We start from the raw sequence: 13,750 nt of genomic DNA, 5'->3' as shown, positions 1-13,750 counted from the left end.
AATTAACTATTGATTTCTTCTCAATTATTCAAGGCAAGCAATTATCGATATTGATGGAACAGATATTTTGCTACCTCTAGTGCCCAAATGAAAGGAAATATCACATTCAGCAATCTGCTGTCTGGAACAAGAAACGCTGAGAATCTTTAACCTTAAATGGAAATAGTTATTTGGATCTGTTTATCCCATGTTGTCCCAATTAAACAGATATTTCCTGAAATGTAGACAAAACAAAATCCCAAAAACCTATGAATGCTTTCCAAATTGATAGCAACCAATAAACTAGGGCTTTCGTCAGTCTTGACCATAAGGCTAACCACTCTGCTCCTGTGAACTTCGTTTCATGAGTACAGATCTTTCCATTTTTAACCATGTCTCATAAAATACTACAATCGGTTCTAATAGTCATGACTTCTAACCCACCTAATGAGAGATAGGCTATGCAATCTTTAGAAATAATGGAACCATGCCTTGAAATCAATATTTTGAATCTGAAGAATTTAGTAGACCTTAATAATCACTTCTGACATTTATAGATAGCAAGTATGGGTGTATTTGAAAATTATACCAATTCACTATCCAACTGTCTCAGAGGTAGATCACCAAGGACATTTTTTTTTTTTTTTTGACAGGCAGAGTGGACAGTGAGGGAGAGAGACAGAGAGAAAGGTCTTCCTTTTTGCCGTTGGTTCACCCTCCAATGGCCGCCGCATCCGGCGCCCTGCAGCTGGCACATTGCGCTGATCCGAAGGCAGGAGCCAGGTGCTTCTCCTGGTCTCCCATGCGGGTGCAGGGCCCAAGGACTTGGGCCATCCTCCACTGCACTCCCGGGCCATAGCAGAGAGCTGGCCTGGAAGAGGGGCAACCGGGACAGAATCTCGCACCCTGACTGGGACTAGAACCCGGTGTGTTGGCGCCGCAAGGCGGAGGATTAGCCTAGTGAGCCGTGGCCAAGGACATTTTGAGAAAGGTGATCAAACAGGGCCCAGTTTAAAGCACAGGGGATCCAACACCACCTCTTCTCAGCTCATTTGCACACAAAGCCCTAGCATGTTTGTGCTAATTAAGCTTCTCTTGAAGGTGACATGACTATTGAACATGATTAATGGACAAGGCTACATTCTCTATTGAGCTATTACTTGGAAGGTGGGCGTTGTTTTGAAAATACTTTACACTTAATATTAAGTGTGTGTATGACTGTGTGTATGTGTTTAATTCATGTGACATCCTGGGGGAAGTTTGACCATGACATATTTTTTTATGAAAAAATGTTATCATTTATAAGAAGTTACTTTTTCTGCTCTGCTCCTCCAGTCGCCCAGTTCAGGGCGGCTCTGCTCTGTACGTCAGGTGCTTAAACAGCATATGTTGCTGGGAAGTGTTCTTGGCTCCTTCACTCTTTGTTGTCGTTTTAATTTCCCTGGGTTCTATTTAGTATTCTGCTGAATCAGTGAAACCTTGATTATCTAAAAGAATAGGAGATGTGGAATTAATGAGGATAACCAGGATTTGGAGGGAACAAGAAATTATTAGAGGTGAAAGTCACGTGACAGGGGCTATGGATGAATCTCAGTCTCTAAATGGCTAATCTTGATTTATTCAGACTGATTCTTTTAATCGATGGGCATAATGCAATTTTGATAATCAGGGTTTCACCGTAGCATTTATTACTATTCCCAGAAATCAAGGTAACCTTGGGCTGGCTCTACTTTCCCACATTTACAAGGTGGTAAAAAAAAAAAATAATCCTAATAGGATGTCAGGGACAATTGTGACCGCTCTTCCTTCACTCTCCTCCCATGAAACTGGCTTTCTTTCTTCCCATCTGGCTGCCGCCTGCCTGGAGCATGCTACTTTCCCCACGCCCCAAGCCCTCATCCCCATGCTTCCCTTTGGGCTCCATCTCTTGCATGCAGGAGCTGGGATCATGTGCAGGGAGAATGGCCAGTCCCGTACAGGATCTTGGTCATTTTATCAACACTGCTTTGCATTTTAACTAACACTCATCTGGCTTCAAAGCTCTGCATTCTTGTAGCAGGCATTTGTCCTTGATAAACCCAGAAGGTCACAACAGGTCCCAGTTCCATGAAGAGAAGACACTGCCACAGCAGGAGTATTGCATTACTTGGTATTCGACAGCCTGAAATGGACAGCGATGATATCCAAGATTGCAACAAAAATCTATACGAAAAGGACTAATACGATAAAAACAAAGGCAGCAAACTACATTTGTTTGGAAATTGGAGTCCCACGCTTAGTTTGGGGGTGGGGGAGGGGTACAAGATCGATAGAGATTTTTTTTTAAAAGCTGAAAACATGATGTAGCAGGTGAACCTAAATTGATTCTGCTTCTCCTCTCCGCCCCCTCCCCCTAACTCTGCAGCGAATGTCTGCGACAACGAGCTCCTGCACTGTCAGAACGGAGGGACATGCCACAACAATGTGCGCTGCCTGTGCCCGGCCGCCTACACCGGCATCCTGTGCGAGAAGCTGCGGTGCGAGGAGGCGGGCAGCTGCGGGCCGGACTCCGGCCAGGGGCCGCCTGCGCACAGCAAGCCCGCCCTGCCGCTGCTCCTGCTGCTGCTCCTGCTGAGCGCGCTGCTGGGGGCCGCCAACCCCCTGGTGTTCTAGGCGTCGCCTCCGGCCCTGGGACAGACCTGTGCCGCGGGGAAGCAAAGGCAACCCTAGCATTTGCTACCAACGTAGAAACACACAAACACACACACCCCCGACACCCCACTCGAACACAGTGTGCAAACTAAGAGGGCCTAACTGAACTAAGCCATATTTATCAGCCGTGGACAGCACATCGGGGTCAAGACTGTTCACTTCTGACTCCAGAGGAGTTGGCAGCTGTTTGATATTATCACTGCAAATCACATTGCCAACTGCAAAGCTTGCTGTGGATTGGAAAGGCTGTGACAGCCCCCCCACCCCAACAGGAAAGACAAAAGGCAAACAAACAAATCAATCAACCTACAAACATTCGCTACTCCAACGCGCGGTGCGACCTGGCACCGCTCTGCCCAGTGTGCGGATCACCCAACAGAAGCGTTCTGCGCGGCCGGGCGCATCGTGAGTTTATGGAAGTCTGTTACAAGCTGCCATATTGGCCTGCTTCAGCCCCCAGATCCCTTCCAACCTGTGCTTTAGTGAACGTTGCTCTGTAACCCTGTTGGTTGAAAGATTTCTTTGTCTGATGTTAGTGATACACATGTGTAACAGCCCCTCCAAAAGCGCCAGCCAGTCATACCCCTGCATATCTTAGCAGCACTGAGTCATCTCGGTGCGAGGCACACCCACTAGACAAGAGTGGCTATAGGAAAAGAGAAAGTGTATCTATCCTTTTGTATTCAAATGAAGTTATTTTTCTTGAAATACTGTAATATGTAGATTTTTTGTATTATTGCCAATTTGTGTTACCAGACAATCTGTTAATGTATCTAATTCAGATCAGCAAAGACTGACGTTTTATTTTGTCCTCTTTCGTTTTGGTTTTGTTTCATTGTGCAGAGATTCCTCTGTAAGGGCAACGAACGTGCTGGCATCAAAGAATATCCGTTTACATATATAACAAGTGTAATAAGATTCCACCAAAGGACCTTCTAAATGTTTTCTTGTTGCTTTAACACTGGAAGATTTAAAGAATAAAAATTCCTGCATAAACGATTTCAGGAATTTGTATTGCAATTTCTTAAGATGAAAGGAGCAACCACCGAGCAGTTTCACACTCACTTTACTGCTTTCTGTGTGGACTGAATACATTCAGCTGACGAATTTAGTGCCCAGGAAGATGGATTGATGTTCACTAGCTTGGACAACTTCTACAACATATGAGACTACTTCCACTTGGGAAAAATTATAACAGCAAAAAAAAAAAAAATCTAAGCGATTGTCAAGATTATGCCAAAGCCTGTTGGCACAGTACTAAGAGACTTTTATTTTTAAGTCATGCTATTTTCACAGATTGATGGTGATCATGTGACTCTAGGGATGCTGATCTATGTATCTTTCCAAATACAGTGTTTACATGGAGTATCCTAAGAAGCTACCTGGGGAGCCAGAAGAGTAGCAGGGACATTGAGTGGTTAGCAATTTGACATTATAGGAAGACTAAATAGTTAGAGGAAATACCGAAACATACAGCAGCAAGTAGACTTCACTGCTGTCCCTAAGAATAAGGTTTGTTTTAAGTACTGCCCACAGTGTAATAAATTCTTGTTTCTGCCTTTTATTAGGCCAATTACTGTACAAGACAGCCGGGGGAAGGGAGTAGGGAGAACCACTGAAAACGCTCATAGAGGCAAAAACAGTGTGTGTTCCATTCCTAGCGTCCTGTTGTCCTACAGGTTACAAATGTGTTAGCAGCAGCATCTCCTGGAATCAAAAATAATTATCAGCCCTAGCCAGAGTCTTAAGGACAATGAAGTTCTACATGACTCAATGGAGCAATAACCTCTGAGAGCATTAGGCTGGAGGCTGGGTTCCAGTCTGAATTCTTCTCCCTGCTGCCACTCTTTGCAGAAACGGGGGGAGGAAATGTCTTCTGATAAATAAGCTGAGTAAAAACTAGATGAAGGAACAGCATGTCTTATTGGTTTTGTTCCCAGAAAAGCCAATTCAAAGAAGGCAATAAAAGGTAAACAGGTAATGCCTGTACTGCCTGCCACCCCACGTCTAAGTCGATTGAATGTTTGTTATTCAAACCAACAGTCTCTTTTGATATAAGAAATAAGAAAAGATGAAAATATATTAGAGCTCTGGCTTCATGCCAGAGTGGCCAACAAGAAATTGGAGATTTACATTGGAAGCATAAACAGAAATTATATTTCAGGCTCACCAAAGAATGCACATGAAAATGCTGATAACATACAGTGTTGAGATTACTTATAATGAGGTGGATTTCTAATATTAAAATTGGAATTTAAGTTGTCTTATAGTTTATTAGCACAAACCAAAGGCAGACTGTGTTATTTCTGGCAATGATGCACTTTATCATTATTCACTCATGGCTTTATCACAATGCTCAGGAATCAGACACTGCACATTCAATACAGGGGATTCCAAAAGCTAATTCTAAAATTTAATGAAGCCCTGATCTAAATCAATTCATCTGCATTTTATCTTTATGAGGCTATAAGAATCTAAATTGATGAGGAATATCTTGCATTCAGTGTATTTAGATATAGTTTTCTGAATTTCCTGAAGTGATGTGATCTGCTTTTAATAAAAATTCACTTTTAGGTATACAATAAATGGAAATGAAACGTTCTTTTTAATCTGGATTCTCAAGTTCTTCTAAGGGACCTATTCCTTTGGTTAAAAAAAAAAAAAAAAACTCAGTGGATTTTATTTGCCTATTGCTTTCCAGAATTCTTACAAATCTAGTTTCATCTACAATATTATGTTCTAAGAACAGGACTGAGGTGAAAAGAGTATTAAGTTGTCCCCACATATGAGGTCCTAATATTTGCTCTGTTTCCACCTGGATAGGTTTCTTAAAGTAGGTTAAGTTATCATCTTCCCTATGAGGTCAATCTGTCAACTTTCCCACAGAGTGAAACTACAAGCATGGTTCTTTCTATCAACTCTGGTGATTCGCATCCATTTCCAAAATGGAAGAACATTCCAGCTACAAAGGGAGTGTTGCTATGTATAGGAAAGTGAGGAACTTGCCTAGTCATGACCCATACACAACCTAGATGGAAACGTTATCCCAGCCAAGAGGGGTGATGCTCCCAGGGGCCAGTTCTGACCCTCCTGCAGCTTGGCCTCACTGCCAGAAACTACAGTTCCTACCCAGATTATCAGCACATGTGTGGACCTCCTCTGGGGTCTAGACACTGGCAGCAGCCAGCAATGTGCATGTGTCCGCACATAAGGGGTCTGTGTATGGCTTAGTGCCTGCAGTCTTGACTAGTTGCTGGGGCATTCACAGCTGAGTGAGGAGACACTCCTTGCAGAGAAAACCAGAGTTCAGGCTTGGATAGACAGAGAAGAGGGGTGGGAGAGAGATAGACAAGGTCCACTCAAGTCCAGGGTGCACGTAGTACTGACCTCAGAGCAGTGTAAGGACTTTAAATCTACGGGGGATGGAAAGGGGGAGCTTCCACTGGCTATGAAAGCATATGAGTCAACATAGTGGGATGAAACACAACTTATTGGATGTTTTGTTAGCCTAATATATGGCTTTTAAAAATTTTTCCATATGCACGTGGGCCTCCATGGATACTTTTGTTCTGGGCTCTGAGAACATTTGGGTTGGATCTCCCTGAAGTCAAATCCCTACCTAGACTGGCACCAGTCGCTCACCCTGCAACTTTAAAAAGGGACAATTTGGAAGAAGGCACAAGCTCCATGGTTCAACTGTCCCTGTTGCTAATCCTGCACATCTTTTTTTGAACCTGTGGCCTTTTGCAGAACGAGGAGTTTGGGATGAGAAAATCTTGAAATAAAACATTTTGTTCCATCTCCTTCTCCCTCCCCCGTCAATTGTCCAGTGTTCTTAGGATGTAAAGAGCTGATACTCTGAAATGGGATACTCTGTGCTACATGAAAAACAGGCCAATGTATTTCACCTATTGTTAAATCCTAAATAAAATACCTATTTAACCATTTTTTTCACTCACAGGATTGAGCAGCATATGCGTGGACTTTGAACTAAGTTTTCTGTATATTTGTTTTGTATGGGATTCTATGTGTATGTATGATCTGATGTAATTTGAAGCCTCAGCTTCAGGAATCTGAACTTGAGTTCTTTACCTACCATTTTTATTCCCAGACTTAACTGATAAAGATGTCAGTGGTGGCAGTGAGAAAGCTGTATCTTAGAATGCTATGGATATCACGTAAAACCTTAGGGCTTTTATTTTGTTTTTTTTAATTGGACAGCTTTGGTAATATACAGAGATGAAAAATAGAGATAAGAGTTGCCCTCAAGGCTTTGATTCATATTCCTGGTTGTGTATAACTACTGTGCCTAAAGAGATCAGGACTAGATTCTAATCAGTTTCAATTCTGAGAGATATCAAGTGATCAACTGGCACAAACATCCCAACAGTTCTGACCATTTCCATTTAGACTTATTCTTCACCACTGTATTTTTACTTTACACTCAAAGTAACTTTTTCCTCTAGTCACCTAATATAGATGCCAACAAATTGCAAGTGTATGCTGCATGTAAACATAACGTGATGTCAGAAAGAATTAACAACCTCAACTATCGTATTTTGAATTTTCACCAACAGTCTTGGAAATAGAGAGGACTTTCTCTCTCCACAATACCTGGTAAGATGTGACTTACATCTTCATTCTACATCTACAGAATCCAATACCTAAGAAACAGCTTATTCCTTATACAAGCCTTATTATTGCAATTAACTAGAAAGCAGGGAGTAACATCTGTGGAAAAACTTGCACTAACATTGAGTAATCTGCAACTTGTGATCTCTGGTGGCAGAACAATTCTTCCCCTTGTACATTTTTAGAACAGGTCCTGTCCTGAGACAAGTCCAGCAAGAAGACTTAAATGATTTCGTGGGATGGGCTGTTTTTAAATAGCTGCGCACTTAATAAATGCTGGTGTCCTCCCTCTTCCTTCTCCATTCATTCAAAAGCTGTTTTTAATTGATGGATAAATTAAAATGGAGTAGTACCATTTAAAAATATGTGATGTTTTTACGAACCCTGGAATCATAACTGGCAAAATGGGCCATTATTGTGCAAAATCTAATTATGCCAGCACTAAAGATTTAGTGAGGCTGGCGGAAGCAAGCTGCAAAGGCTTGGAAGTAAAAATAATCCCCCTTTTCTTAACTTAGTCCCATTTTTACAGAGGCGTTACTTTAAACTCATATTTAATTAGTGTACTACGAATTCCATGAGGAAAAAAAAAAAAAGAAACTTGACTGGAAAGAGAAAACTTAATTACTACCCCGTCTGCATCTGTCTGAATAGAGTTGAGAAATTCCTGCACAGCAAGGATGCATCAAGTTACCTTAAAGACATAAGGTAGCACGGTTGTATCCTCCAGCTGCCCTGGGAGTGCCACGTTACAGCTTGCCTCTTACAAGGGGCAGTCATTCTAATCTAATAAAAGAAGGAAAATGGCAGAAAATCACACACCTGAAGTCCTGTTAAGAATAGGTGATTCTTTTTGCCTCCGGCAGGCAAGAACATAATGTCATTTTTGTTCGTTTGTATTTGCGCTCCGAAGGAGGGCTGCTCCTGTTGGGGAATGGCTTTCCCTCTGCCAGTGTGAAACACTGCAAGAAAACATTCTCCAAGGAAATAGCATTTTGCTGTTTACCAGTCATGCCTACCACATGAAGCCCTGAGTAATTGTTTTGGCTTTCATGGTGTGATAAACACCTAGAGGCAAAGAGATTAGCATCATCACTCTCCATCTCTTTCCCTTTCCCTTTGGGGGGAAAAAAAAGAGGGTTGGGGGAGCAGGGGTGGAGGAACGGATCCAAATCAAAAGACAACGTTTTTAAGAATCTTTCCCGTCAGTTGGTGTTTAATTATGAAGCCCCGGCTAAATATTCAGTTTATTAAATTAATAGTGTGACCAGGACTGGCACAGTCTTACAACCACTTAAACTCGTGCTTACATTCTATGTAATTACAAATCATAATTGGGAAAGCACTCAGATCTAAATGCATTCTGATCAGTGGTTCTCAGTGCCCAGCAGGACGCACTGCAGTGAGTGACTCGTAAAAGCAGGACTTGACGCTTACAATTGGAGCCAGACTTGGGGAAGACCACATAGAAAGTCTGTCAGTGAAGTGCTTCAAATGATCATTAAGATTTTGTGCACATATGACTCTTTCCTTGGGTGTGAAAAACATTTTTTTTAATTATAAAAAGCCTAAAAGTGTAAGATGACTGTTCTAAACCCAAGATTCAGATGTGCCCCAACTATGAAATCTCATTAATAAGTTGTTGTCAGAGGATAAATGGTAATGACCCTCAGGTATATGGAAGCTTATAATTTCTAGCAATCACCTCTTTATTTGGTTTGTACTGACCTTACTCTATCTGAGCTGCTACAGGCATTTATAGTTCCTCATATATAAAATATAGTCATGGTTCTGGAAACCATATATGAAATAAAAATGAAAACGGCCCAGCTTTAGACTATAGCATGAGTGTAACATAATCCAAGTACCTCAAAATAATCCAAGTACCTCAGCAACTTTGGTATGTTTTTCATAACAACATGTAGATCCACAGGGGCTCCTATCCTCTGGATCCCTACACTTATCTCACTTTAGGAGTTGAAGGGTATTGGTTCCAGTAGAGGTCTCAAAGGAGGTTCTTGGGAGAATTTCTATTTCTGAAAATTTTGAATGTTTGTTTTAATAGTTGGATAATAAAAGTCTCATTCTTCATAACTGATTCCATACCAACAATAATGAAGATTAGGACGTTACAGATACATCATTTTCAATTCAATAAGAATATGTACATTTGTATGTTAATTCTCACTTTAATTATATTTGCACACAACAAATTTGCATTTAGAATCACCTCATTGCATTGTTGATGGGGAAGGCCACCTCTAATTAAGGACGGACATCATTCAGTTGATCTGAGATTCTTCTATTGGAATATATAATCATATAGTTTTTTTAAGATTTTTTTTTTTATGTATCTGAAAGGCAGAGGCAGAGAGAGGGAGAGAGAGACAGAGAGAGGGAGAGAAAGGTTTTTCATCTCCCCAGATGACCACAACAGCCAGAGCTGTGCCGATCCAAAGCCAGGAGCCAAGAGCTTCTTCTGGGTCTCCTACACAGGCACAGGGGCCCAAAGACTTGAGCCATCTCCCACTGCATTACCAGGCCATACCAGAAGGCTGGATTGGAAGTGGAGCAGCCAGTATTCAAATCAGCACCCATATGGAATACCGGCACTGCAGGCAGCAGCTTTGCCTGCTATGTCACATTGCTGGCCCCCACCATATAGATTTAAACCTTTTCTCCAATAATCACTGCAAATATGACTGAAAAAATCTGAAATGATGAGGCTTCTGATTTAGTTCTCTGGGTTCTGCAAGGCGACACCCACTCTGATTTCTCTATCACAGATATTTTGCTGGCAAGAGCTTCAACCATTTCTTTCCCGAACTTGTCATAAAACTTATGCAAAATAAAATAAAATATGTGTGACACCGGAACACACTTGGATTGAACAGCACAAAGTCATTTTCTTTTTGACTGGCTTGTTTCATTTTTGTGGTTATTCCAGCCGATAAGCATGAGATCAGGAGCAGAGGTCATTCTAATTGTCTATCCTTCCCTGAGTTGCAAGCACGATTCTCACCATGTAAGGCACTTACTTAGATTCCTGCACTGGCCTGGGGACCTGCACTAGCCTCTAGCCATCTATTGCTATTGAGCATTTGAATGTGGTTAGTCTAAATTGACATGTCCTATGAATGTCAGATACAGAGGTTTTCAAACTCTTAGTAGAAAACAAATTTTCTCTCTAGTAATTTTCATATTGGATACATATTGTAAAGATAATACTTTAGATATATTGGATTAAATAAAACATATTATTAGAATTGACTTTAACTGTCTCTTTTTCCTTTTCTAATATGGCTGCTGGAGATTTTTAAATTTCATATGTGGCTCACATCATATTTCTATTGTACAAAACCATTGAGATATTAAATATTCCCATCCATAAAATGGGGATAATAATATTCATTTTCCAGAGTTAATGTGAAAATTAAAGTGAACTAGTGACCATGAAATTACTTGGTAAATAATAAAGTGTAGGAAGAATGTAAAGTGCAAATTGCCATCATGATGATAATCAGGGTATTTTTGAGCTCCTGTTTCAAATTTTCAGATTTTTCTGGAAGTTTTCAACAAGAGATCTTGCCACAATTTCCCCAAAAAAGTTCTCAATGTAATGCTTTTAAAGTGTGAATATGGTACACGACCTGGACATGTTTTATCAGCAAACTGTTGCCAGAATATTAGTGGTGATAAAAATAATAGTCATAACAAAACACAGCTAGCCTTTACTTAAGATCAAATAACATACTGCGCTCCTATTAATACAGCTTATGAACACATTGTTAACTCATATTTTGCTCTCTATAAACTTAATTGTTTATTATAAAGTATATAAATACACAAGAGAAAAGTAGCAAAAATGTGACATAGCAGAAGTATTTAAGTGGACAAAAGCAAAAGGTGAGTCAACAATGTGTGCATATAATGCATAATAGCTTAGAAAGGAACTTGGAAAAGTTCATTGAAAAATGCATTTGGGCCAGGAGTGGTTACCCTGCTAGTTAGGTGGCCGCTGGGGATACCTGCAGCCTATACCAGAATTTTCTCTGCTTCCAGCCCAGCTTCCTGGGAGGCGGATGGTCATGGCTCAAGTGACTGAGTCCCTGCCACCTACCTGGGAGACCCAGATGAAGTTCCTGGCTCCTTGTTTTAGACTGGTCCAGTCCTGGCTGTTACAGGCAGTTGAGGAGTGAACCAAGAGATGAACGATCGATTGCTCTCTCTCCTTCTGTCATTCTGTCTTCCAAATAATAAATAAAGCTTTTAAAAACTATCTTTTCAAAAAGGCCATTGAAAATATAACTAAAATCAATACATACAAAGAGTCTTCAACATGTTCAATGAAAATTCATATTAGGAAAAAACTGTGCATGGATTTCAACATTGTTTTGCCCCCAGATAAACTTATCTTTTAATCTCATTTTCCAAGGATTTTTGAAGAGCTCTCTTATGGAATTTAGAATGTGAAAGGTGTCAGCATTTTATAGTTGCATGCAAGTGTTGAACCACACATTGATTTAAATTTTGTCTGCTTGAAGGTTAATTTTTGTGAGTAGCACTTATGTTATCTCTTCACCTTATTTAACCATTTTTCAGGATAAACTATTCACACTTCAGACTCCAAATTTGTCTTCAGGCTGGCCCCAGGACACCTATCCAACTCAAGAATATTGAAAATTCCCTACACATTATCGTCTCTTTTACTTTAGTTAGGTCTTTACCAACAAACTTGAAATGCTTTTCAATATGCTTCACCTGTAACAATCTGGCCCCAAGTCAAGTTCCACCACCACCCCCAGGCCTTGCCAAGTCCTCATTGCTTCCATCTATACTCACTGGTTTCTCATCAGTTAGTTCCTGCTCTGTGTGATTCACTCTATGACTTACCTGTTATCTCTCCTACTAGATTATCCATGTTAATAGTGACATTACACCTATAGACACAGACACAGAGAGAAGACATTGCATCTAACAGGGCCCTATAGATGCATTCAAAAATAGGTATCGCGCAACCAGTAATACATTGGGCACCAGTCTACCTGATTGAAATTATAGAATCGAATACAAATTTACATACATATACTTCTCCTATAATCAAACAATGTAATTTAAATAAGTCACTGTTTTAAGTAATATAAATAAGAACCAAAATAAATTGGCTTCCTGAAGAGAAGACAAACATAAAGATTTGAAGGTTGAATCTCATTTTAAATCTATTAAGGAGGTGTATCCCTAACTAAAACTTCCGGCAGATGCTTTTTTGAAATATGATGAGTTAGTTATAATGTGCCCCAATTTATCTTTTTGAATTTCATATTTTTATATATTCTTTCCTTAAAACAAAAGCACCTGCATTTCTGCCTCTTTGTCACGTTCAACCCCTGAGCTAATCGTTCTCAAAGTCGAGTGTGTATTAGCATCACCTGGAGGGCTTCCTAAGACACTGGGGCCACACCCCTGGGTGTGGGGTACAGGCTGAGGTTTGATTTGTAGCAAGTTCCCATGGGAGACTGATGCTGCCAGGGTGACAACAGGCTTTGAGGTCTGTGGGCTAAGCTAGTTAAAATCCTCCCTTCAGTTTTGCTTTGCTTTGTTTTGTTTTTAAGGTTTATTTATTTATTTAAAAGTCAGAATTACAGAGAGAGAGAGAGATCTTCCATTTACTGATTCACCCCCACTTGGCCACAACAGCCAGGGCTGGTACAAGCTGGAGCCAGTTAGGTTTAACCTAACTCCACTGCCCTAAGGCTCCACTGCCCAACACTAAATCGTGCATCATGATTCTTACTCCATGGAGATTTGGTGAGAATTGAGTGAGATAAAGTATGAAGGTATTTCAAAAACTTTGGGGAAAATGAAATTAAAAAAAAAAAAAAGATTAGTAGGGCCAGCATTGTGGAGCAGCAGGTTGAACTGTCATCTGCAGCATGAAATTGCACTTCCTACCTGTCTCCCTGCTGATGTGCCTGAGAGGGTAGTGGAGGATGCCCAAAGTGCTTGGGTCTCTGCACCCACATGGGAGTCCTGGATGAGGTCTGAGACCTGGATGAGGAGGCTCCTGGCTTAGACCTTGCCTAGCCCTGACAGTTGGTGACTGTTTGGGGAGTGGACCAGTGGATAGAAGACCTCTCATTCTCTTTCTTTCTCTCCCCACCCCCGTACCTCCACCTTTAAATTAAAAGTAAAATTAAATGTTTAATAAATAAATAAATTCTTATAGGGGTGCAAAAAATTTTGAAATCCATGTGTAGTTTTTTTTATAATAAACATCTTCCATGAACATTTTGAAAACTCTTAGTATCCATAGATTTCAAAAAATTTTGCACCAAAATGAACTTATTTATTAATTATATTTCCCACAAACGTTTTGAAGTATGATCCTACAAGAATCTGTATAATCAGAGGCTCACCTTCAGGAAATCTGAGTTGAAACCATGTATTT

At 40.5% G+C, this 13,750-nt stretch overlaps 1 protein-coding gene across 4 annotated transcripts in view; it reads left to right on the top strand.

The window, feature by feature from the left end:
- NTNG1 (netrin G1) overlaps window positions 1-5,279 on the top strand; it is a 397,910-nt gene extending 392,631 nt beyond the window's left edge. For 3 of the 4 annotated variants that reach the window (XM_089337018.1, XM_051856220.3, XM_002715818.6), the window contains exon 8: window positions 2,384-5,279. In XM_089337018.1, the coding sequence (XP_089193144.1) occupies window positions 2,384-2,631 (248 nt within the window). In that variant the 3' untranslated portion in view covers window positions 2,632-5,279. The remainder of the gene's footprint in view (window positions 1-2,383) is intronic. The other variant, XM_051856224.3, reaches the window with a different exon arrangement.
- The last annotated feature ends 8,471 nt before the right edge of the window (window positions 5,280-13,750 follow it).

The sequence above is a fragment of the Oryctolagus cuniculus genome, chromosome 7, assembly GCF_051225735.1.
Source record: "Oryctolagus cuniculus isolate XC-2025 breed Fujian yellow rabbit chromosome 7, ASM5122573v1, whole genome shotgun sequence".
Classification (NCBI taxonomy): Eukaryota; Metazoa; Chordata; class Mammalia; order Lagomorpha; family Leporidae; genus Oryctolagus; species Oryctolagus cuniculus.
The sequence above is the reverse complement of the archived record's forward strand: the minus strand, read 5'-3'. Positions and strand labels throughout refer to the sequence as shown.